General features: G+C 38.2%; 3 protein-coding genes and 1 pseudogene across 4 annotated transcripts; 1 reads left to right on the plus strand and 3 right to left on the minus strand.

Moving 5' to 3' along the window:
- The first annotated feature begins 2,254 nt into the window (after positions 1 to 2,254).
- Positions 2,255 to 4,599, plus strand: LOC137740314 (lanC-like protein GCL2). Its single transcript, XM_068480175.2, has 3 exons — positions 2,255 to 3,009; positions 3,337 to 3,654; positions 4,079 to 4,599. Exons 1-3 carry the CDS (start codon positions 2,422 to 2,424, stop codon positions 4,415 to 4,417), a joined length of 1,245 nt encoding a protein of 414 aa, XP_068336276.1. The 5' UTR covers positions 2,255 to 2,421; the 3' UTR covers positions 4,418 to 4,599.
- Positions 4,600 to 6,408: 1,809 nt separating this feature from the next.
- Positions 6,409 to 7,899, minus strand: LOC137740725 (epoxide hydrolase 2-like). The gene is made up of 4 exons (XM_088700708.1): positions 7,848 to 7,899; positions 7,049 to 7,215; positions 6,709 to 6,944; positions 6,409 to 6,433 (listed from the first exon to the last, which is right to left on the minus strand). Exons 1-4 carry the CDS (start codon positions 7,897 to 7,899, stop codon positions 6,409 to 6,411), a joined length of 480 nt encoding a protein of 159 aa, XP_088556834.1.
- A 657-nt stretch (positions 7,900 to 8,556) lies between these two features.
- Positions 8,557 to 15,718, minus strand: LOC137740726 (epoxide hydrolase 2-like; annotated as a pseudogene). Its single transcript, XR_015967039.1, has 6 exons — positions 15,635 to 15,718; positions 10,098 to 10,185; positions 9,786 to 10,000; positions 9,529 to 9,699; positions 9,188 to 9,423; positions 8,557 to 9,028 (listed from the first exon to the last, which is right to left on the minus strand). The product of XR_015967039.1 is annotated as an epoxide hydrolase 2-like (transcript).
- A 4,271-nt stretch (positions 15,719 to 19,989) lies between these two features.
- Positions 19,990 to 22,502, minus strand: LOC137740142 (epoxide hydrolase 2). Its single transcript, XM_068479955.2, has 5 exons — positions 22,272 to 22,502; positions 21,805 to 22,019; positions 21,270 to 21,440; positions 20,879 to 21,114; positions 19,990 to 20,538 (listed from the first exon to the last, which is right to left on the minus strand). The coding sequence occupies exons 1-5, from the start codon at positions 22,339 to 22,341 to the stop codon at positions 20,289 to 20,291; spliced, it is 942 nt and encodes a 313-aa protein (XP_068336056.1). The 5' UTR covers positions 22,342 to 22,502; the 3' UTR covers positions 19,990 to 20,288.
- Positions 22,503 to 23,821: the final 1,319 nt, after the last annotated feature.

The following is a 23,821-nucleotide window of genomic DNA, read 5'->3' on the forward strand; positions in this document are numbered from 1 at the left end:
GTTTAATAAGAAGACGTGCTTTCAATTACTTTGTTTTAATGGCTTGGCTCAAAATGGCGTTGTTTGGCAAAGTCTTTTAAAAAAAATAGAATAATCTTCTTCTCCTTTGTTAATTATTTGCAAAATCTGCAACTATCGGTCCGCCGTTACACTCTTCTCCTTCACTACATGCCCTAATTTACCTGGTCTGAGAGGTTCTCGTAGTCACTTATTTGGGCTTCTAAGTGGTCTCAGGACCACCCAAGTCCCTTAATGCATCCATCACTGCTACTGCTAATGCTAATAATATGTTGTCACTTGTCATCCTATATTTCAATATTACTACAAGACATCGCGTTATTGGTTTAAGAAACTATTAATTTTAGCGTCTCCAGATGCTCTATTGTTATACACTACTATCGTAGTATCCTCTCTGGTGTCATGGAAATCTTGTTTATTCTTTGAGAAATTTTTTTCTCACCACCTTCAACTAGTGTTAATGCTCATCACTTTTCTGATAGTCATAAGATGAGATTGTTTTATTTCATCTACTACGTACAAGTCTTGAAATTTTTATTCATCTAATAAAAACTAATTTGGCATGAGCATTGCGACCACTTCAAGGCGGTGAAAATAATTTTTTCTTTCTGACGAAAAAAAAAATATTTGACGCTTGTGAGGAGAATTTTTTTATTGTGATCAGAGCACAAATGGTACACCATGTGTTTTTATATAAGTGATGGAAAATTTTATTTTTTAAGTTATTAACTTTTTAACACATATATCCCACCATTTGTATAATGACACATGGTGTGCCACTCTGTGTTCCGATTACATTGAAAAATCTCTCTAAGAGAATTTTTAATGTTAAACGTGTTAAGACCAAACCCAACCTTAGGCTAAATGCTATTTTTTAGGTTTTATTCCCCCTCCCCCCCATATGCGCGTGGACTCGCCCAAACCTAGCCTAGTCTCGGCCCAAACACGTGCCCCAGCAACACCCACGTGAGCTGAAGCCTTCAGCGCCTGACAAGGGGGCCCACTGTTAGGGCAGCTGTCGGCCACATGCAAGAGCCTAACGACTCTAATTTGCATCGGACGACCGATATATTTGGACCGTTGGTTGATCCAATAGTCCAAATTCAAACCACAAAACTCACTTTTCTCCTACAATTCTTCCAATTCTTCTTTCTACCATTTCTTCCCATTTCCAAAATTTTCAAGATGGCAAGAGAGCATATTAAAGGTCGTAATTGGATTTGTGAGGAAGATGTTGTTTTATGCTTGGCATGAGTTTCTATTAGTGAAGATGGTGCAGTTGGCATGAATCAAAATAAAAAGTTTTTGTCGGATAAAATCATTGATAATTTCATGAAAACTGCAATGGTGACGACATGGATGGTGGTGGTGTTTACGATCGGTAGAAGGTTATCAACAAAACATGCACTTTATGGAAGGGAAGTTTGGAGAAAGCCGTGGTTGGCATGGCTAGTGGAAGCAGTGCTGCAGAAATTGTGAGTGTTTTTGTTAATATTTTATTTGTCATGTACATAATATTATTTTGCAACTAATTGTTCTTATGTATTTTTTTGCATAGGGCAACAAAACAATGGCAATTTGCAAGACAAGAGTAACACCAAAAAATCAACCTTTTAAGTTGCATCATGCTTGGGACGTCCTCAAGGATTGTCTGAGGTGATAGGGAGTAGGGGATAGGGAGCAAGAGAGGTTCGAAATTAATTTTATGATGAGGAACCTCAACAAATACACTCCAAAGAGGAAAAAGTTCTTACGTGGTAAGCAAAAGAAAATTTTACAAAAATATGCCACAATGAGTATATTTCAAGATGATGATTCATCTCAAGGCTATATCCCAAGTCCACCACCAAGTCAAGATAGTGGATATCATTATTAAGTTTATGTAGTTTATTAATTGTCGTGTGTATTAAATTTGTGGCTTATTAATTAATGTTTCTATTAATTTAGATGCCTTCTATATGTGATTTTTCAATATTTATTGGAATTTAAATATTTTTAGATTAAAATATTCATAAAATTAATTGACGATAGTTTACATAATTAAAAAAAATTAATTTAAGAAAAAAAATTAGCCTAAATTCATTCTTTAATAATTTAAAACTAAAATTTTAAACAAAAAAGGTGGGACCAAAAAATTTGTTTTTGGACTAAAAATTTTAAGTTTTAGCCTAAGGTTGGAGATAAGTTTTTCAATTGTCTTTAAATTATACTATGACACGTTTTACCCCGCCGCTTTCGACGTTAATTTTGGGCCAAAACTTTTACCCCGCCGCTTTCGGCGTGTAATAAGCACAGCTATCCGTATCCGCTTACGCTTTCAGACGCTTCTTCACCTTCCTGAGCTACTCTTCCTCAGTAAACTTTCCACCCAACAAGCTCAGCACTCAGCAGTCGCAGTCGACAATGGCAGACCGATTCTTCCCAAATATAATGCCAGACATGGTAGCCGAAGCACCAACTCCATCACCTCCACAAGCAGAACACGGAAATGACTCGCTTATGAACCTCCTCTCCACGCCCTGCCCATCTCTCTCACACCTTCTCAAACGCGCCGCCTCGGAACTCATACAAACCATCCTTACTGAGACGTGGGCCGGAGCCGCCGCCGCACAAAGCCTTCACGACTTCACTCTCTATTCCGGTGCTCTGGGCACCGCCTTTCTCCTCTTCAAATCGTACCAAGTCACAGGCGACGCGAACGATGTCACTATCTGTGCTCAGATCGTCAAGGCCTGCGACTCCGCCTCTCTGGGTTCGAGGGATGTTGTCACATTTATGTGCGGGAGGGCGGGTGTTTGTGCTCTTGGGGCGGTTGCGGCGAAGCACTGCGGCGACTCTGCTTCTCTGAGTTATTATTTGGCACAATTTAGAGAGATTAAGCTTTCCAGAAATCTCCCTGATGAATTGTTGTATGGGAAAGTTGGGTTTTTGTGGGCTTGCTTGTTTCTGAACAAACATTTGGAGGGTGGTACAATTTCTTCAGCTTACATGGTAAGATTGGTGCTCCAATTTATTGTATTAATTTGGGTTTTGTTCTACTTGATTTTCATCATTGCAATAGTTTTATAACTTTTATTGAACCCAATTGAGTTTAAATTTTAGTCCTTTTGGTTAAGTACACTATTAGAAGAGTCAAAGTTGGCTAGAGCGGTGTACTACCCTTTGCACCTAAGTTGGAATTCCCCTCCCGTAGTTTGGATTACATTAAAATATCGCTCAAACGAAGAAAAAAAAGATCAAATTGTGTATGTATGTATGTAGTGCATTAATTTATTAATGGGTGTATGGCCGGCTTGTATTTTGGATTTGTGTGTGCAGAGAGCAGTTGTGGATGAAATTATCAAGAACGGTCGAGCATTGGGTAAGGGAGGAAGATGTCCATTGATGTTTGAGTGGTATGGGGAGAAGTATTGGGGGGCTGCACATGGATTGGCAGGGATTATGCATGTTTTGATGGACATGGAATTGAAGCCTGATGAGGTTGAAGATGTCAAGGGCACTCTCAAGTACATGATTAACAATCGTTTTCCTAGTGGTAACTACCCTGCAAGTGAAGAAGATAGACATCGAGATGTTCTAGTACACTGGTGTCATGGGGCTCCTGGGATTGCCCTCACACTTGCCAAAGCTGCTAAGGTAAGAATTTGAATGCTCTTTTCATGCATAGAATTTCATGGGCTTCTTTTCAATTGTTTGCTAATAAATTTCATGTGGATTTCTTGTCCAAACTGGTTTTGGATTTAAACGTTTAAGATTCTTTTATAATTTGTTCACTAGACATTTATCAAACGCCGTTTATTAGTATTGACCGTGAATACATTTCATTAACATTAATGAGCTATATTCGAAGTTTTTTTCCCAAAGAAACTTCTCCTTAAAGCACACATTGTGTGGTGGAAGTATAGAATTTGTGACATTCTTCCATAGAAGTTGCATTATAAACCTCACTTTGACATGAGCAAGCGGCTTTAATTGTACGAATCTTCAAATTATTCACTGTCGACTTGTATTGCGTCTCCTATTTTAGTCTGTCTACTATTAAAGATATGGTAAATCTCAGGTTTTTGGAGATAAAGAATTTCTGGAAGCAGCTGCTGATGCGGCAGAGGTTGTCTGGAAACGTGGACTGCTAAAGCGAGTGGGGATTTGCCATGGCATTAGTGGAAATGCATATGTGTTCCTCTCGCTCTACCAACTGACAGGAAATGTAGTGTTCTTATACAGAGCCAAAGCTTTTGCTTGTTTCCTACTCGATAGAGCTCACAAGCTTATATCGCAGGGTGAGATGCATAGAGGCGATAGCCCCTACTCCTTGTTTGAAGGAGTTGGAGGTATGGCTTACCTTTTATTGGACATGGTTGAACCTTCTCAGGCGAAGTTTCCGGCTTACGAACACTAAAAGGTGTTTGTACAAGGGGAAGGTGTAGAAATTACCATCACTCATTGTAATTTACTACTGAGTATATGTAATATGTGCAAACCGGAACCCGAAGATACGGTTCCATTTAGTTCAGTCAGCTCTCTATAATCTGTATGTTTAAATGTTACATCATTAGCAATAAAATTTATTAGCTTGATCAATTGCAGGTTGTTTCAATCTCTTTCACCAAATGTCAATGAAGTCATGTACATTATATATCCGTTATGGTCTAGGTTCTTTTTAATCCCTTAATTTGTTCCTATCCTTCTATCTAGCTTTCTTTAAATTGATGGTTGTGCATGACCTAATGTGCTGCCTAATTTGAATACAGTCGCTTACTGGTTTATGCATCCTAGAGAATCCAGATATAGGATGAAAGGCCTCAGGTTCAATGTTGTAACCTGGTTGAAGGTCTATATTGCTAAGTACTAATCAGCTTGAAAGGACAATCTATACCAAAATGAAAGCAGGATGATTGTACCATGTTGGCACCTTTTTCTCTTGTTGTCTACTTTACAAAATATTCTTAATGTATGGGTTGGTGTAATGTGCTTGCATTGCTAGGACAGTGACATGAATTTCGTTTCTTTTCTTTTCTTTTTTAATTATGCACGCGTTGATGTAAGCACTGTACATGACCAACCCTATACACATGCAGTCGTATTATTTAAGTGTCTGGAATTCTGAAGGAGGAGCGGCCTTAGTTACCTATGAAGAAATGAAATATATGTAAAAACTCTGCCCTTGGGACGTCCAGATTGTGCAAATTCACCATGCTGTTAGTTCTTATGGACAAACAGGTCAGCACTTCAAAGATTGGTGGTTCATCGTTGGTGCAATTTTTTTGTTGCAGTATTGTTCACAGGTACGTGATGCGTATGGACATCCCTTCTGTTTCTTTTCTATATTGACTTTGTATTTATGAATACTGGATATAAGATTGTACTATGAACTACAGATAACAAATAATGCACAATCCTTGGAGCCTTCGACAGTCAAATTTAGTGGAAAAGGTTTCATCATAATGAAAAAAATGAAAATGACGTGACGGTGATAATGACTAAATCTTTGCACCTGCCTTCTTAAAACATAGCAGCCTCTGAAAGTAGATGACGATGAATAACATGGAATCTTGGTAGCATGAAACCCATGCATAGAAATATAATGCCAAAATCCTGAAGCGTCTGGCATTGATTGTCAAGCAAATGAATGAACTGAAATTAGTGTCAGACATGCTCAACGTTTCTCTTTTGGTAAGCATGTACCACTGCTGATTTAAATTTCTTCCACTGGTAATTGAGCCAATAAGGGGGCATGGCTTAATTCTCGTTTTTGATACGAGCCACTATAAGTTCTTCTCGGCCTTGTTTTGTGTTACAACTCATTTTAGGAGTCTGTATCAAACCATAAATAATGCTCAAAAGTTGGTTTTTTTCTTGATAATGTTGTCAAACCTTATATATTGCAGACTGATTATTTTTTATCTTATATTGGATAGGATCTGAACGCAAACTATACGTAGTGAATCCATATTCTGAGCATACATATCCAGCCATCGAAATGCTTGGGGTACAGGAAATCAAAGGTCATAAAAATATATTTCCAGAAGGAAAAGTTAATCATATCGAAATAAAGATAGAAGAACAGGAGCAAGAGTTTGTTTATTCCCCAAACAAGTGATGTAGCGTCCAACCTCTATAGCATATGCCACATGCAGTACAATATTTCCCTTTTTGAATATATTGTTCTCTTGAACATTGAGCGTCTATATTAGATACCATGTCTGTCAAGGAAGCTGATTAATTTGTTCTGGAAGTTCTTCCTGCACAGAATGATTCCCTTCTGTAATAAATATAATGTCCAAATTTGGCACAATTTGCTTCACTGCATCAGTCCGGATGTAGTCCTCTATTCCCGGAAAATTTAAGAGGTAGTCCTAAGCAGGGATGGAGCTGACACTTTTGGATCAGTCAACCGTACTCCAGGCCTATAGTTCTGCATCAATGTAAGGGAATTCTAATGAAATTATTATCTATTAGGAGATGTTTAAGTCTGAATGGAATTGTGTTATTTGGTTTGTTAGGTACTTTGAGGAGAATAAGCATCATATGTCAAACTAGGACAATACAGATTCGGTAGTTCATAATTCTACCACTCTTTATTTCCTCGTCTCTTTTTATTCCCATGTAAGTGAAGTGCAGGAACATACTAGGAAAAGGGTTGGAACTATAGGAACTCATAATGCAAAGGTATTCTTTGTTCTTACATACCTGTATGGATTTTGCAGTGGAAAGCGGAATCCATTTTTCTCATACAAAGATGCATAGACTTCAAGATCTTCTTCCGTAAACCCTGGTGGTAGAGGAGTTGCAGGGTCAAACAAGTCCATGATTTCTTGATCAGTAGCTGCTTTTGGGATCTCACTTCTGGAGAAGAAAGTGTAGACGTTCCTTATCCCTGACTTAACATCAAAGCTACCAAAATCAGCTTCTGCCCACCCTGGCCCCTGGAATAGGTAAGATAACATAGTCAACCCTTGTAATGAGTAGAAACGGTGAGGTGAAATTTTTTGTGAAGAAAATGAAGATGTTGATGGAAAAATGAATGTACCTGCCATCTTGATATGTACAAACCTTCAGGGAGGAGATGATTTTGGATGGCAGAGGGGCCTGGTTGAATGAAAGGAATCCCTAGTGTTATAACACCAGATACGCGCTCTTGGTGGAGAGCGGGTGTCAGGTATGCAGGCAGAGCAGGTGTCAGAATGAAAGGAATACCTAGTGTTATAACACCAAATTTTGCAGCAACAATTTAGGCTGTATGCATATAATGAAGTTCAAAATTATTATGGGAAAAGCTTAAGTTTTGTGGCGGAAAGAAACCGGGGGGGGGTGGGTGTTGGGTTAGCGCTGGGGAGATGTGCTATGATGGCCGTTTTCTGCCTTGCAAATGTGGGTTTTCTGTTTTGTTTTGTTGTTTCCTCTAAGGATTAAGGTGTTGGTGAAGCTTTGAAGTATTTTTCAGAAGTGGACTACGTGTGCACTGATGCTGTGTTTTTCTTACCTAATGAAAATATTACCTTGTCAATACCCAAGTATTCAAAAGGCAATCAATTTTCAACAAGGTCTTTGAAGGTTGACTTTTCGGGCTCAGCTAGCTGCTCGGACAGCCCATAGCCCCTGAAATCAATGGCTATCACAAGGGTAGCCTTTCGATGGCAACCATTTGATGCCTCCATATGTACCATATTATTATTTACATTACACCAGAATTTATGCTTTTCATTTGAAGATTTTTCCATGATACATTGATACCATATTATCAATTTGATCTGGAAATTTGGGACTTTGCTCGCGTGTTCTCTTGTTCGGATTTATAGGCGTCGTTCCTTTTAATTAATTTCGTTTACCTGAATCAGAAGAAAGCATATAGCAATTTTCTCTGGAAAATGAAGGGAGCATGGTCCATGAGGAATCCAGAAATTGTTCCGTAGCAAAAGGTACTGCCTGATGCTTGACAACTTAGACATCCATTTCATACTTTATTATTCAAATATACTATGAATATAAGGCACTTGTTCTCTATCGTTGTTTGATAAAAAAGAAAACGAGTAAACGAGTAATTGTGAATTGTTTCAGCATAACTAACATTATGCAGCACTGTCTAATTGTCTATTTGTTATCTTACGTGCTTGTAAATTGTAATTGTTAGATCCCCTTGATTTTCTACATCACAACTCATATTTCTTTGATATTACTGATTAATTCCATTATTCTCTCTGTTAACTGTAGCTTTTCCCGGGTTTGACACCCTGTGTGTTATTTGTGATTCAGTACTACGGTCTGGTGGTATTCCTCTTCACTTGGAACTGAAAGGTTTTAGGTTTGAATCTCGTGGATCGTGAGTTTGATACCAAATTAGGTTGCCCATTGTGTGGCTTAGCCGAACTCCCCCTCCCCCTAGTGTAAAAATATATGGATATACTAAAAAATATATTGATATACTAAAAATAAATAAATAAATAAATAAATAACTGTAGCTTTTGATTTTGCTAGTTTATCTTTCCTAGTGTAATTGTCCCGTGTAAATACTGGGATCTTCCCTTTGAATGACCGATGAAGCTTTACTGAATCAGTACAGAATTAACAGTAGTAAGGTCTTGTTTACTGAATTGAAGGTTCATATAGACATACTTCCAGAACGAATAAGCGAATCAATCCAGTAGAAATAGCAGTATAGGAGAACAGAAGCTAGAGTTTCTTGCAAAAATAGTTTTAGAAAATGTGCTTCATCATTTCCTCTGCTATATTAGTACTGTTCTTAAGCACATTGAGCATCTACATTATATACCATGTTTCTCAAGGAAACTGATTAACTTGATCAGGAAATTGTTCGTGCACAAAGTGACTCCCTTCTGCAATACATGCAATGTCCAAATTGGGTACAAAATGCTTCACTGCCCCAGCCCGTATGTAGTCCTCCATCCCTGGAAATTTTAAGATGTAGTCCTTCTCACCCATGATAAGCAGTGATGGAGCGGGCACTTTTGGATCCCTGCTTAATCCGTAATCAATGACCTTAGTTGTGGATCTGCAGAAGGAAAACTCTAATGAAATTATGCTGTTCTTGGATGTTGTATCTCAGAAAAAATACTAGGAAATCAATGGGTTAAAACCTATTGAGAAAACGAGGAATTTGTGTCCTGTGAGAACAGAAGTTAAAGCAAAAGTTTTCGTTCTTGTTAATTACTGGTATGTAATTTGGATGGCATAGCGGAATCCAGATTTCTCATATAAGGATGCATAGACTGCAAGATCATCCTCCGAAAACCATGGTGCTAGAGGAGTGGCAGAGTCAACCAAGTCCATGATTTCTTGATCAGGAGCAGCTACTTGGAGCTCACTTCCGGAGAAGAGAATGTAGATGTTTCGTATCACTGTCTTGACATCGAAGCGGCTAATATCTGCTTCTGCCCGCCCCGGCTTCTTGTATTAGGTAAGAATAGCAATATCATCACATAGTAAGTGATGAACCTTGTATTGTTCAATATTCATTACAGATGAAGAGTTTTATGGAAAAAATGAATGTACCTTCCATCTTAACATGTAGAAGCCTTCGGGTAAGAGATCAAATCGGACAGGAGAGTTAGCCGGGTCGAGGAAAGGAACACCTACTGTTATCATGCCGGATACGCACTCTGGGTGGAGAGCAGGTATTAGGTATGCAGGCAGAGCTCCAAAATCCTTCCCAACAAAAACAACCTGGTTTAAATACTTAAAACATTAGGTTTTTTATTTATTTATTTTTGAACTTAATGAAGTTTAAATTCTTGTAATTAATATTTTACCTTGTTAATGCTTAAAGAATCCAGAAGGCCAACGACATCGTCAACAAGGTCTTTGAAGATTGCCTTTTCGGATTCCGCTGGCTGCTCGGATAGTCCAAAGACCCTGAAATCAATGGCTATTGCGCGGTGGCCTTTGTCTGCAACAGCAACCATTTGATGCCTCCATGTGTACCATATTTCTGGAAATCCATGCAAGAACAGCACCACTTTTGGACCTGCACAAATACTAATATGCAAGCAGTGAATCAGTTATGCAAATTGAAAGAGAAAGTGGGTAGGATTTTGAGGCAGCATTAGAATTTAGGAGCTTGCCGGTTCTGATTTCGGCAAGGTGAAGGTTTAATCCTCTCGCTTGCACATGTCTGTGCTGAATCTGTTCCGTGAGAGCCAGAGAAAGACTCTGATGATCAGTCAGAAGCACTGAGAGGAGAAGCTTTAACTTATTGTCTCATTTCTCACTGTCATTCACATTTCTTTTTAAAAGAGACATGAGAATGTGACTTCATAACGTCACTCGTTTGGGTCCAACTTACAACCTCGTCTCACGAGTATTTCATTTTTTGGTCATCATTCCACGAATACTTTTGCGAAAGATTAGTAGGAAATTGTTTTCCCGTTTCATTGTTTATAAGAAATGTTAAGTTTGTCTATTAACTTGTTTGATTATAGTTAGCACCCTATCTAATTGTTTGTACGTATTCTTTCATCTTCAATGAATATCATACTCTTAAGAGCCAGTATTATAGTGGTATTTCTCTTCACTTATAAGCGAGAGGTCTTAGGTTCGATTATCACGAAAAACAAATTTGAACCATATTATTGTTAGCTCATTGTGAGGAATCCACCCCCTTAGCCTGTGTTTAGATGATATTATTTGTTAAAAAAATAAAAAATGAATACCCTACTCTTCAAAAATGTTGCGGAGTTACTCCAAACAAGTGATTTGTATTAACTTATTTTAATTAGTATTACTCCAAACATGTAATACAAGTGATCTGTATTACTGTCCGGTTACATATTTTTATTGGTCTAATTGAATAAATAGTCCATGTGGTAATAGAGTAGTTGAAAAATAGTTTTCATGGTGAAAAAATTTGAATTTGTACCCTTGTGGTGAGTAAGTTAGGATGCATGCCCAAAACAAAATTCCTATTAGTTATCGGTTAACCCCATTACTTATGGCTCTGTACTCAACAACCAAGCTTCTTCACCCACCACTGCCAATTGAGAAATTAGTGACAGATGAAGTTCTCTCAAGTCTCTTCGGCTCAATCCGGAGTTTTTTTTTTCTTTTGTGAATGGGGAGTAGAAGTTTAAAAAATTGTCCTCCAATTAGAAAATATCTTATTAATGCTTCTCACATGGAGATTATGACTCTAATATCATATTAAGGTCTGGTTTGATACTGAGATAATTCTGAAAAAAACTGGTATAAAAAAAAGCTAGGAGCTGTTTTTGTGTTTGGTAAACATTCAGCTTTAGCTTTTTTTCACAGTTTTGGGTGAAAAAAAGCCAAAAACAAGAAGCTGCAAAACCCAGCTTTGAAAAACCGGTTTTTTTTCACATCTGTTTTACATAAAAGTTTACCAAACACTATAATACTGCTTTTTTTTTTTTTTTTTTTTTTTTTTCAAAAGCACTTTTACAAAAAAATTTACCAAACACTCTACTGCTTATTCTCACAGCACAGCACAGTAGAAGCAGTTTTTTTTCAAAGCACAGCAATACCAAACCAACCCTAACACAAATGAACAATTTGCTTTTCTTTTATTTGTTTCCTAAAATAGAGGAATATTAACAAATAAACAATTTAATTTTCTTTTATTTGTTTTATAGGGGAATATTAACAAATAAACCCTTTGCTTTTCTTTTATTTGTTTCCTGGAATACGGGAATATTAACAATTTAGTCACCACAACATTATCTTCCTACATGGAAATTTCTGGTGCTGCGTCCCTGTTTTTGATTTATTTTCTCCTTTTCTTTCCCTTTATTCTTTTGATAAATGTGATTTATTAAAAAAGAACAAAAGTATTTTACTTCGGACAATTTTAAGTCGATGCCTTAGTCGTAGATACTAACATGTTTTTCATATATTATCATTATTTATTGAACCTACGTCAGTATTAGGCAGACGTTTAGCCGAGTAAAGCAGTATGTTACATTTTCAACACTCAAGTTCGAATCCCCATTTTCATAGTTTAAATTAATTTAGTGTAATTATCATATCATTTGTTCACAAAATAAATCAACATTAGTATTACATTAAAAAAATTGATGCAAACTACTAATGATGTAGGATTGACTGAATTTCAAATATTTCTCCAACTTCTAAAATTGATCCGTCGTATCTAACATGAAGCTTTGCTCTCCTGCTCATTAAAGGAAAAAAAAAAAAAAAAAAGAATGGCTTGGATTTCAACTGTTTACTAGTGAAAAAAAAAATGTGCAGAAGGGAATTCTCAATCTTACAATTGCATCATAAATGTGGAGTTTTGTTACTCGAGTTTAAAGCAATCATCACTACATCATAGGTCTTGAATACTTTTGATAGGTGTTAGCTTGTGAGTAAGCTTATAAGTGATTTGGATTAGTCTAGCTCATAGGTTGGTTAGTGGTTTTGTTATAGCATATATAGTGCCCTATAACTTTGGTTTTTTGTTAACTTTCATTGCAACTTTGAGCACTCTTTATATATATATATATATATATATATATATATATATATATATATATATATATATATATATAAAACAAACTCTATTCTACAAAGTGGGTGGTATGTTAAGGAGTCGAAGAGATTTCTTTCTTCTTTTCTTCTTCGTTTCCCTTCATTTCTCAAATTATTCAATGTAATTAATAAACTCGAATACCTTCTCTATTATATATGATAATCAACAAGAATAAATAAATAGCCAAGTAACTTGTGAAGCACATTTGTTTCTAAAATCTAATTAATTCTTCTTCTTCTTTTTTTATTTTTTTATTTTTTATTTATTTTATTGTTTAACTTTTTTAGAACCTCGGCACTAGGAAATTTTATTTATATATAAAAACAAAAGTCACACCTAGTCAAGGAGACATAAGTAGTACCCTTCATAAAGTAAGAAAAACAAATACAAGAGAAGAAGGGATACATAAACCTTATCTTTCTTTAAAAAAAAAATATATATATATATATATATATATAAAATAAAATGAAGAGACATAAACCTTACACCTCTTGAAAATAGGAGTGTTGTAGGCTTATTTGATTGAACGATCTTTAGGGTTTAGAGAGAGAGAGAGAGAGAGAGGGCCGGCGGCAATTAGAGAGAGGAGAGTAATTTAATTGTGAGGTGTGTTGTGCCTTTATTTATAGTAGTAGGATAGGTAAAAACCTTTCCCTTTAGGATTATAACATTTAATAAACTCCTAATAGGAATATAAGTTACATTCCCATATCTACTAGGATTTACACAATCACATTTCTATTCTAAATATGACTGCAACACTCCCTCCTTGAGTGTGTAAATACTCAACAAGTCATCGCATCAGATCTTCAGCAAAGAAGGTAGAATAGTTGATGAAGTCATTGGCATAATGTATGAATGCGAGTCTCAAATTTAAGAAAGTATGCATTTGTAGTAAAACTCACAAAACCTCGCTATGGTAAAACCCAAGGGTATGGGGAAAACCCATAAACTAAGGAGAAAAGCGAGAAGTATGCGTAATGTCTAAAACAAACGTCAAACAGGACGAAAGTAGTGAACTCAATGAAGTATGATCATCACAGGATGGGTACCTTATTAAAACCTTGTTAGGTAGCATAAACCTAGTGGGAAAAATGCTCCTAATTGTAGGAAAAAGAGTACATTATGATCAAGTGAGTATGCTTCTAAATACCCCTCCTGAGTTAGATATAACTTCTAAATAAGAGAACTATAAGCGATTCAACTCAGATAATTTATGCATACCGATTCCTTGGATAAGCTTCTGAAAAGTAGACTTGGGCAATGACTTGGTGAAGAGATTGACCAGGTTGTCCTAGGAATGAATTTGCTTGACTTTAATGTTTTGATGCTGCTACTGCTGTTGTCAGTAAAAGAACTTCGGCACTATGTGTTTGGCGTTGTCTCCCTTGATGTATCCCTTCTTTACATGCTTGATACATGTTGCATTGTCTTCAAAGATCGTTGTAGGAAGGTCAACGACTGATGTAAGAACAATAATGCTTCAAATATGTTCCATAACTTCTCTCAGCCAAAAGCATTCACATGATGCTTCATGCAGGGCAAGAATCTTAGCATGGTTCGACGAAGTCGCAACTAGGTTTGCTTGGTAGACCTCCAAGATATAGTGGTGTCTCCAACGGTAAAGACATAGTCCGTTTGACAACATGCCCTATGTGGGTCAGACAGATATCCAACATCTGCGTAACCAATAAGGCGATAATCAATCCGAGGACTATAGGGGGTGGCAACACTTGAAGATTTACAGGTATAGAACAAGCCCAAATCTGTCGTACCCTTGAGGTAGTGGAAAATGTCTTTAATACCAATTCAGTGTCTGCATGTGGGCGCATTGCTGTATCTTGCCCAAAGATTAACATCGAAGGAGATGTCGGGAATAGTGCATTGAGCAAAGTACAATAAAGCTCAATTGCACTTAGGTAAGGAATTTCGGGTTCCAAAATCTAGAGTCTGAACCACCATGGGCGTACTCGAAGGCTTTGCTTTATCCTCATTAAAACATACAACACCTTTTGGGTGTAGTTCGATTGATGTACTTGGATTCCATCAGAACAATGCTCGATCTCCAAACCGAGACAATATCCAGTTTTCCCAAGATCCTTCATCTCAAATTCCGATTTCAAGTGTCCAGCAATTTCCTCAAGCTTTGCGGGAGTCCCGATGAGGTTCATGTCATCGACATAAACTGCATTGATTGCAAATTTGGAATGTGACTTCTTTATGAACACGCGTGGACTTAATTCGTTGTTCACATAACCCTGACTTGTCAAATATTCACTTAGACGGTTATACCACATCCGCCTGGATTGTTTCAATCCACAGAGTGACCTCTTCAACCTAATTGAGAGAGTGTTTCGTGGTCTAAAATTATTTGAACCAATCAATGGAAGTCCTTCTGGAACTTTCATGTATATTTCCGTATCTATATCCCCATAGAGATATGTGGTTACCACGTCCATAAGCTGCATATTCAGTTTTTTAGGAAACTACCAAACTGATTAGTTAGCAGAACGTTATAACGTCTATTAAGGGGGAATACATCTCCTCATAATCAATCCTAAGGCGCTATGAGCCTTGCGTTACGAGGCGTGCTTTGTATCGCATTATTTTATTCTTCTCATTACGCTTTCTCATGAAAACCCACTTGTAGTTAACGGGCTTCACGCATGGTGGTGTAGGAATGATAGGTCTGAACACTTTATGTTTCGCAAGTGAATTGAGTTCGACCTAGATTGCTTGTTTCCAATTTGACTAATCGATTCTATGATGGCATTCATTGACGGAACGTTTTAATGTCATCATTAAGCATGATGTCACTAGCTACTGACTATGCAAATGCATCGTTGGCAATCATCTCATTCCTATTCCAAACCTCATCCAATACTGCGTAGTGGACCGAAATCTCACGATTCTCGGGAGGCCGGCATGTTTCATCTGAAGCATCACAATAATTTAGAATAACCTTATGCGTTGGAACAGGTGAGTGAGCGATGGTCGGATTCAAACTAGGGTCACTAGTTGGTGCCATTTTCCTCTTCCGGGGTTGTGAATCCTTTGAACCAAGGGGTCTGCCACGCTTCAGAGTCGGAGCAGATGATTGGCCAGCCGCCAATGTACCTTGCCGCGTGGAAGGTGCAGCCTCCCCACCTTCGGGGACTGTCTAGCCTTCCCAGGCATGTTGTAGACGTACGCGGGGTACATCTATCCTTGTAGGTGTGTTTGCAGTGGGTATATATGATCTTGTCACCTTTGCTAGATCATTAAAAGTATCCAGCATACTTTGAGCAATGCTCTAAATGAGACATAATGGGAACATACCACGACAATTCGTGGCGTTCTATGACAACGTTATCATCCTTATCTCCTCCTAATGATGGGAAGACTGTCTCATCAAAGTGACAATTCGCAAAACGTGCGTTAAAAAGATCTTCTGTCAAGGGTTCTAAGTAGCGAACAATTGATGGCAAATCATAACCGACATAGATTCTCATTTTTCTTTGAGGACCCATTTTAGTACGTAGTAACGACACTATTGGCACATAAATGGCGCATCTAAACACCCGTACATGCGAGACGTTAGGCTCGTATCTAGTGACCAACTGTAATGGTGAATGTGGCTGAGTAGCAGTGGGCCTTAGGTGAACCAACATAGTTGTGTGCAATATTGCATAGCCCCAGGTAGATACCGGCAATTTGGTTATAATAACCAAAGTCTAAACTATTAATTGAAGGTGCTTTATGAAATCTTCTGTCAGGCCATTTCTGATGTGAACATGGGGTATAGGATGTTCCATATCAATCCCTACTGACATGCAATAATCATCAAAAGTCCATGACGTAAACTCTCTAGCATTATCCAGTTGTATCGACTTAATTAGATAATCAGGGTAGTGAGCCCTTAGCTTAATGATTTGAGTTAGGAGTTTAGTAAACGCAACGTTGCATGTGGACAACAAGCAAACATGTGACCATCGTGTCGATGTGTCAATCAACACCATAAAGTATCTAAATGGTCCGCATGTTGGTTAGATAGGTCCATAAATGTCCCCTTGAATCCTTTGACGAAACTTAGGAGGGTCGTGAATGATCTTTGTATGTGAGGGTTGAGTATTCAACTTCCCTAAAGAACAGCTTTGCATGGCGGGAGTCCAACATAGGGAGGTAACCGATGCCCATGAGATGATTTCAGGATACGACGCATCATGTCACGTCCAAGATGTCCCAAACAGTCATGCCAAAGCAACAAAGTGTCCTGGAACTCAGGCATCGGGTCGGCCATACTGTGGGCTTTTATGCTGCAAATGGTTATGATGTATAACCCACTTGGCAGATGTTCCAACTTTTCGTGAATACGCTTCTAGTCATATTCGTACGAAGTGATACAAAGAAATTTAGAATCATTATCTTCAGTGGTTTCAATATGATATTGATTATCTCGAATATCTCTAAAACTCAGTAACGTTCTTTCGGAATGTGGAGAATAGAGTGCCTTCTTAATGGTTAAGATAGTACCATTGGACAACATGATACGGGCTTTTCCGTATCATTCAATCAGGTTGGATAGGCCTGAAAGAGTTGTCAAAGAGCTTTCTTGGGTATTAAGTTAGTAAAATAGTGTCATTCACGCAACATGGTGTGCGTGGTTGCACTGTCTGCCAGACAACTAACTTCCTTACTAGACATACCTAGAAATAAATTGATTGAATTGGTCACATGCATAAATATAAGTCCATTCATTCAATTAAGAAATTCGAGAAAATAATATCCATTCAAAATAACAATCCATAATTCAAAACAAACCAAAACCAAACAAATTATTCCAAATACTTAGAAAAATTGTTCAAAATTAAACCAGAACCCTAGAAAAATAAGGGGGGGGGAGGGGGGAAAGGCCAACCACTCCTAGTGGGTTCGACCTCTAGGGATAAACACCCTAAAAACATGTCTAATTTATTCATCCATAGGAGCTGACGTCTCCTAAAAATATGATATCTCCATTGATATAATATCATCTTTTGGATGATTCACATGTGCAAAGTCAAACTCACGGCAAGAATAATACTTGGAAATAGCCTTTGGGGAAGCTCGGCATATGTGTGACCAATGATCCCTTGATCCATAGTGGTAGCACATGTCCAGTTCAGTAGAAGCAGGATGAACGGGAGCTTTGCCCTTATTCTTGAAGTTTGGGGCCTTAAGGGCAATTGGTGGACGCTGCTGGGTCACATTTCCTCCCTTAGGTACGACACTCTACTGACCTTGGGCCTGTGGCTGAGTTTGCCACCCATTGCCATGGCCACGACAGTTCTTTCGTCGTTTGTGGCTGCTAGAATTAGTCGCATACATTTCAGGCGTGGCGTTTAAACCAATGGGTCAAGCTTGATGATTTTTCATCAAAAGATAGTTCTACTTTGTAGCGAGAAGTAAAACAAAGATCAAATTTGAAAACTTGGTGAATTTCGGTGCCCTACATCCTTGCTGCAGGACAATATTGGTGGCATGGAAGGTCGAATAGGTATTCTCCTGTAGATCTGATTCGATTAGTTCCACTTTACAGAATTTCAATAGTGAATGGATTCTACAAACTTTGGAGTTATATTCATTCATGGACTTAAAGTCCTAAAAGCGAAGGTGCTGCCAATCGTGTTTTACTTTAGGCAAGTATATGTCTTTCTGGTGATCAAAACGGTCGGCTAAAGTAAACCAGAGGGTGCATGGGTCCTCCTCAGCAAGGTACTCGGTTTGTAGTGCATCATGGATATGTCTTCAAATGAAGACCATTGCAGTAGCCTTCTAAGCTTTGTCAACAGGTTTGTTGTCGATATGTGCCTTAATGGTGGCTCTAATACCCTTTGTAGTCAGATGGAACTTCACGTCTTGAACCCACTTCAGATAGTTTCTTCCGAAGACTTCTAGAGCGAAGAAATCAAGCTTGTTCAAGCTCGACATGTCCTTAAAACGGAGGGCAAAAAAACATGATTAGTCATATGGTAAGCCATAGACATATATCGTAGAACATACAAGTTCTATAGACATGTATTAGTTTAATTTATGCATGAAAACTACAGGTTTCATGTGGTATGTTTTGAATGAAAACTTCAGGTTTCAAATGCACTAAATTTGAACCTATAGGTTCAATTTAGTTTTTATGAACAATTAGCTCATAAGGAGAAGTTCCTACAAGAAACACAGAATGCAATATACTAATTTAAATATAATGGGTTTGAGTTTCTTTGGAACTCAAGTGTGAAAGTTTCATTACTACGAAAGTATGTCAACGGTTCAAAGTATAAAAATAAATTATTGAATCATTAATGTCCAAAAGTGATCTTCAGGTCAATAATTTTGGATTCATTATCAGATTAATGGACTGCATGCCACTTTTAATTAATTCAATAGATCGGGACCAAATAGGGTTGATCGTAGAAGAAAAATAAGACTAAAATAATAACATTGGGTAGAAAATACCATAGCCCAAAAATTTGGGTTGGGTGCAGTGAGCAAAAGAGCTCGGGTTGGGTACAGCTACAAAAGCAGCCCTTGGGGTGGTCTTCAGGCCACAAGACAAGTCTGGGAGCCCAGTAGCAACGGCTACTGGCGTTTAGACCAGGGAGTTAGGCACGGGAGTAGGCCCAGCAAAATGTTGGCTTGGGGTTTGCATGGGGAGCCCAGTTGAGGCTAGGTCTGGGTCGGGGCATGCTTCAACCCAGCAGACAAAGCTGCGGGGTGCGTGACACAGCCCAATGGGCTATGAGTTGCTACAAGCAGGGTCCAACCATGGGACAACGGGCCAAGAAAAGGCTGCAGGTTTTCTTGGATGGGTTTAAGGGTCTTCGGGCCCTAGAGATCTAAGCAGGTCGAAAGCCTGGGTTGTCTAGGTCAGTGTAGCAAACCCAAAGGGTGTTGCCATGTGGTCCACTTGTCTGAGTTTCAGGCCAGCGGTGGTTCATGGTGTCACGGTGGGTGTTACGGTGGTGGTGCCGCATGGTGCCCAAGAATTTTTTTTTTAAAAAATTTCGACACAGGTAGGGTTTTACAAACCCTAGATTTGCTTCTAATTTATTTTATATACATTGACTCACAAATTCTGCATAGCAAAAATAATTGCGTAATGCTTGAAACAAATATATATATATATATATATATATATATATTGACAAATATATGAACATATACAATATATATATATATATCGTAAGGAAAATATAAATATAGAGGGGTTCATGCATCATGGGAAATGTTTTCATGCTTCGTGGATGTTTCAAATATCTTCTTTTATTTTAAGCGTACCTGATTAGCAGAAAACAAATATAAGCCCTTGAATTTTGTGGATGATAGCCTCCTCCTACGATCCGTCAATTCCTCAGCTTCTGGCAAGAGCGTGCTGATAACGTGTTGTAGACTTATTTGATTGAACGATCTTTATGGTTTAGAGAGAGAGGGGGCCGACGGCAATTAGAGAGAGGAGATAGTGATTTAATTGTGAGGTGTGTTTGTATCACCCCATTGTGCCTTTATTTATAGTAGTATAATAGGTAAGAACCCTTCTTTTTAGGATTACAATATTTAATAGGTAATCAACTCCTAATAGGAATATAAGATACATTCTCATATCTACTAGGATTTACACAATCACATTCTTATTCTAAATATGACTGCAACACATAGTACTCGTGTAACATATTTTCTGGTTCAAGAAGCATTTATCACTACATCAAATGATAATTGGTCTCACTCCTCAGGCACATTGGCAACATTGAGCATCTACTCATCAGATAGCAAGTTTGTCAAGGAATGTGAGGATCAGCTGGTTCACTTTCTCCGCAAGTTGTTCGTGCACAAAATGGCTCCCTTCTTCGATGAATGTAATCTCCAGATCCGGCACAAAATGTTTAACTGCCCCAGTGCGGATGTAGTCCTCCATCCCCGGAAACTTTAAGACGTAATCCTTCTCGCCCACGATCAGTAGAGATGGAGCCGAGACTTTGGGATCAGTTATACCGCAATCCACGGCTAAGGTTCTGCATCAATAAGGGCAATCTATATGTGAAATGATATTTCGCCAGAGATTCATTTTTAGACAAAACTAGATCATATATGCCTCCATCGTAACGCTAGAATCGTCAAACTTAATCACCAAATGGTGCGGCAACGTGCATCTTGTTACTAATAAATAAGGTTAAAGTGGGGCGATAATGGATCAATCAGATACTGCTATGTCATTCGATCAATAAGCATCGTATGTTTGACGAGAAGAGTATGACTTTAGTACTTCAAACCACATACTCACATCTTAGTTAACTGCTAGAGTAAAGAAAGGAAATCATTTCTTGTGAGAATAGAATCATTTTTTGTTACTACCTGTATGGAACTCGCAGTGGATAACGGAATCCAGATTTCTCGTACAAAGATGCATAGACATCAAGATCTTCTTCCGAAAACCCTGGCGGCAGAGGAGTTGCAGGGTCAAACAGGTCCATGATTTCTTGATCAGGGGCAGCTATTGGGATGTCGCTTCTAGAGAAGAGAATGTAGATGTTCCTAATCACCGTCTTCACATCAAAGCGGCCAAAATCTGCTTCTGCCCGCCCTGGCTCCTGAAATTAGGTAATAAGAACTTAAGTAGTACCATTGTGATTTATGTCATAGATCATAGATGAATAATTAAGTTTATGAATGATTGGAACATGACAGTGTGAATTATCAGCCAAAAATTGAAGGTATTGATGGAAAAATGAATGTATATACGTACCTGCCACCTTGATATGTAGAAGCCTTCAGGGAGGAGATGATTTTGGATAGCAGAGGGACCTGGTAGCATAAAAGGAACACCAAGTGTAACGACGCCAGATACCCGATCCGGGTGGAGAGCAGCTACTAAGTATGCAGGCAATGCTCCAAAATCTTTCCCAATAAGAAAAGTCTGTACGTACCAATAATCAAATTCTTTTAGGATGTGTGCATATAATTAACTTCAAGGATGTGTTAGACTTGTGTATGGTAGATCTACTATATACATGACACTTTGCAGGTGCGCTTACGAAGTGGATGCAAGTATTGTCTAAAATAGTGTAACAACATATACCGCAGAGAAATGAGAGCAGATCTGTACTGGTGGCTTGTTTACTTATCCATAAGAGGAATCAAAGTACTAAGTTGGATTCCGATTACGGGATACTCATGTGTTTACTTAAGTTAGATCAACAGAAATAATTACTGGTAATAGTATTACCTCGTTAATGGTATATATTCTATCAAACAAGTAGCTGAATAGTTAATAGTATTACCTTGTTAATTGCCAAAGAATCCAAAAGGGCAATGATATCGTGGACAAGGTCAATGAAGGTGTCCTTCTCAGGTTCAGCCGGCTGCTCGGAAAGTCCATATCCCCTGAAATCAATGGCTATTGCCCGGTAGCTTCTTTTCGCCATCGCAACCATTTGATGCCTCCATGTGTACCATATTTCTGGAAATCCATGAAGGAACACCACAGCCTTTGGACCTGCACAAATTCATCATCATTTCATTGTTTTTTTTTTTTTTTCTTTTTTCTTTTGACAACAAAATGAATACTACAAAGAAGATCCTCGACGAATTTTTAAACCGTACAAATCAAAACTAACCCTAGGTATGACCTCGTCCGGAAAAATTATAAAACCAAATACAAGAATGATTATACTTATGTCCTAAGTTCGCAAAAGCGTCCGGTGTCATGTTAAGATCAAATCACAACTTCTGGAAGGATCATATGTACCACTTCCGATTTCGGCTACGTGAAGCTTGAGTCCTCTTACTTCCACATGTTTTTGCTGGATATTTTCCATTACCGAGAGAGATGGAGAAAGAGACTGTGGACTCTTGAGTGAGGAGAAAATTGAACAAGATAGAGAGACTTGGAGAGAGGATAATAAGTCGTTAGATGATGTCAGTGCTTAGACCATTTGTTGTGCTGTCTTTACATTGAGTGAACCTAACCTAATCACACGAAGAAAAATAATAATAAATAAAACAAAGTTAAAAACTATTTGGTACGAGACTCTTCTCAGTATTGGTTTGGTACTGAGTTATTTTTATAAAAAGTTGTATAAAAAAAACTGAGCTCAAAAAAATGTTTGGTAAACACTTAAAAATACCTTATTTTCATAGTTTTGGATGAAAAAAAAAGAGTTGAAAACGTGAAGTAGCAAAAGTGAGTTTATTCTCACAGCACAGCAGAAGCAGTTTTTTTTCGAAGCATGGCAATACCAAACCAGCCCTTAAGGGGATCCCGCTTTACAGTAGCTGGAATGGAAGGAGCTGGATAAAATCACGTTGGCAACATTAAAGGGTTAGCCAATTGTCTATCAAAGTGTTTTACGTTCTGTTTTATCGAAGTGTTAAATTTAGAAGGGATATTTCGTTGTCTATCTATCTAGAGTGTGGCATCTCAATGACCTCAAAACAAAGCATCTAACAACAATGACCAGACAAAATTGATGAGAAGATTGCATCGCGCTCCTTCAAATGCGGGATAGAACTAGATTCAGTAACATCAATAAATAAAAAATAAAAAAAAAAGGAAGAAAAGTGGAAGTGGGAGGAGGGAAGGAAGAGACGCTACACCTTCCTTATCTCCCCTCTGTTGGCCTTATTTCCGTCTTGGCAGGGGGTAGCAGTGGCGATGGCAATGGGTGGTACAATAGGAGGTCCAACAAGCATATAAAGGATTGTTTCAACCTGCTTTTCCGCCATCGGCTCATGTGTTTTACACCGTTGGACTGAAAAAATTTCAAGATAATTTTCGTGGGTACTGTTGCGTTATTTATAGCCTCGGTAGTTATCTCCAAGATTTTGTTAAAGTTTATCTAGATCTTTTAAAAGTTACAATAATTTTAACCGTTAAATTAAATTTCAAAGATCCGGATTACTTGATCCGCAAACTTTGGTAGAAGAGCTTCGGAGAGAATCTCTTTCCATCCTCATATTTGAAAAAGCATGCCTGATGGGCACGTTCACACGCCACAGATGCTATTTGAAAAAGCAAGATGGCATTGGAAAGCAAGATGGTATCTCAAGGTTGATGGGCAGGTGTGATGGCTTTATCATGATAAAGCTAGTCGATAAGTCTTCCAATAAGAGCAAATCCATCGGGACCATTAGCCCGATGGACCGACGACTTCCCCATCCCAATAGTCCCAGCTACGAGCTCCAGCCCATGTGGGTGTGTGGGCTAAGGGGGGGCCTGAGCGAGAAGTCTAGCTGGAATTGGTGGCCCGAGAGCCTGAGGGCTGTGTGATGTGTGGTTGACATCAGGGTGACCCAATT

The sequence above is a fragment of the Pyrus communis genome, chromosome 9 (genome assembly GCF_041283825.1).
Source record: "Pyrus communis isolate YQ-2024b chromosome 9, ASM4128382v1, whole genome shotgun sequence".
Lineage (NCBI taxonomy): Eukaryota > Viridiplantae > Streptophyta > Magnoliopsida > Rosales > Rosaceae > Pyrus > Pyrus communis.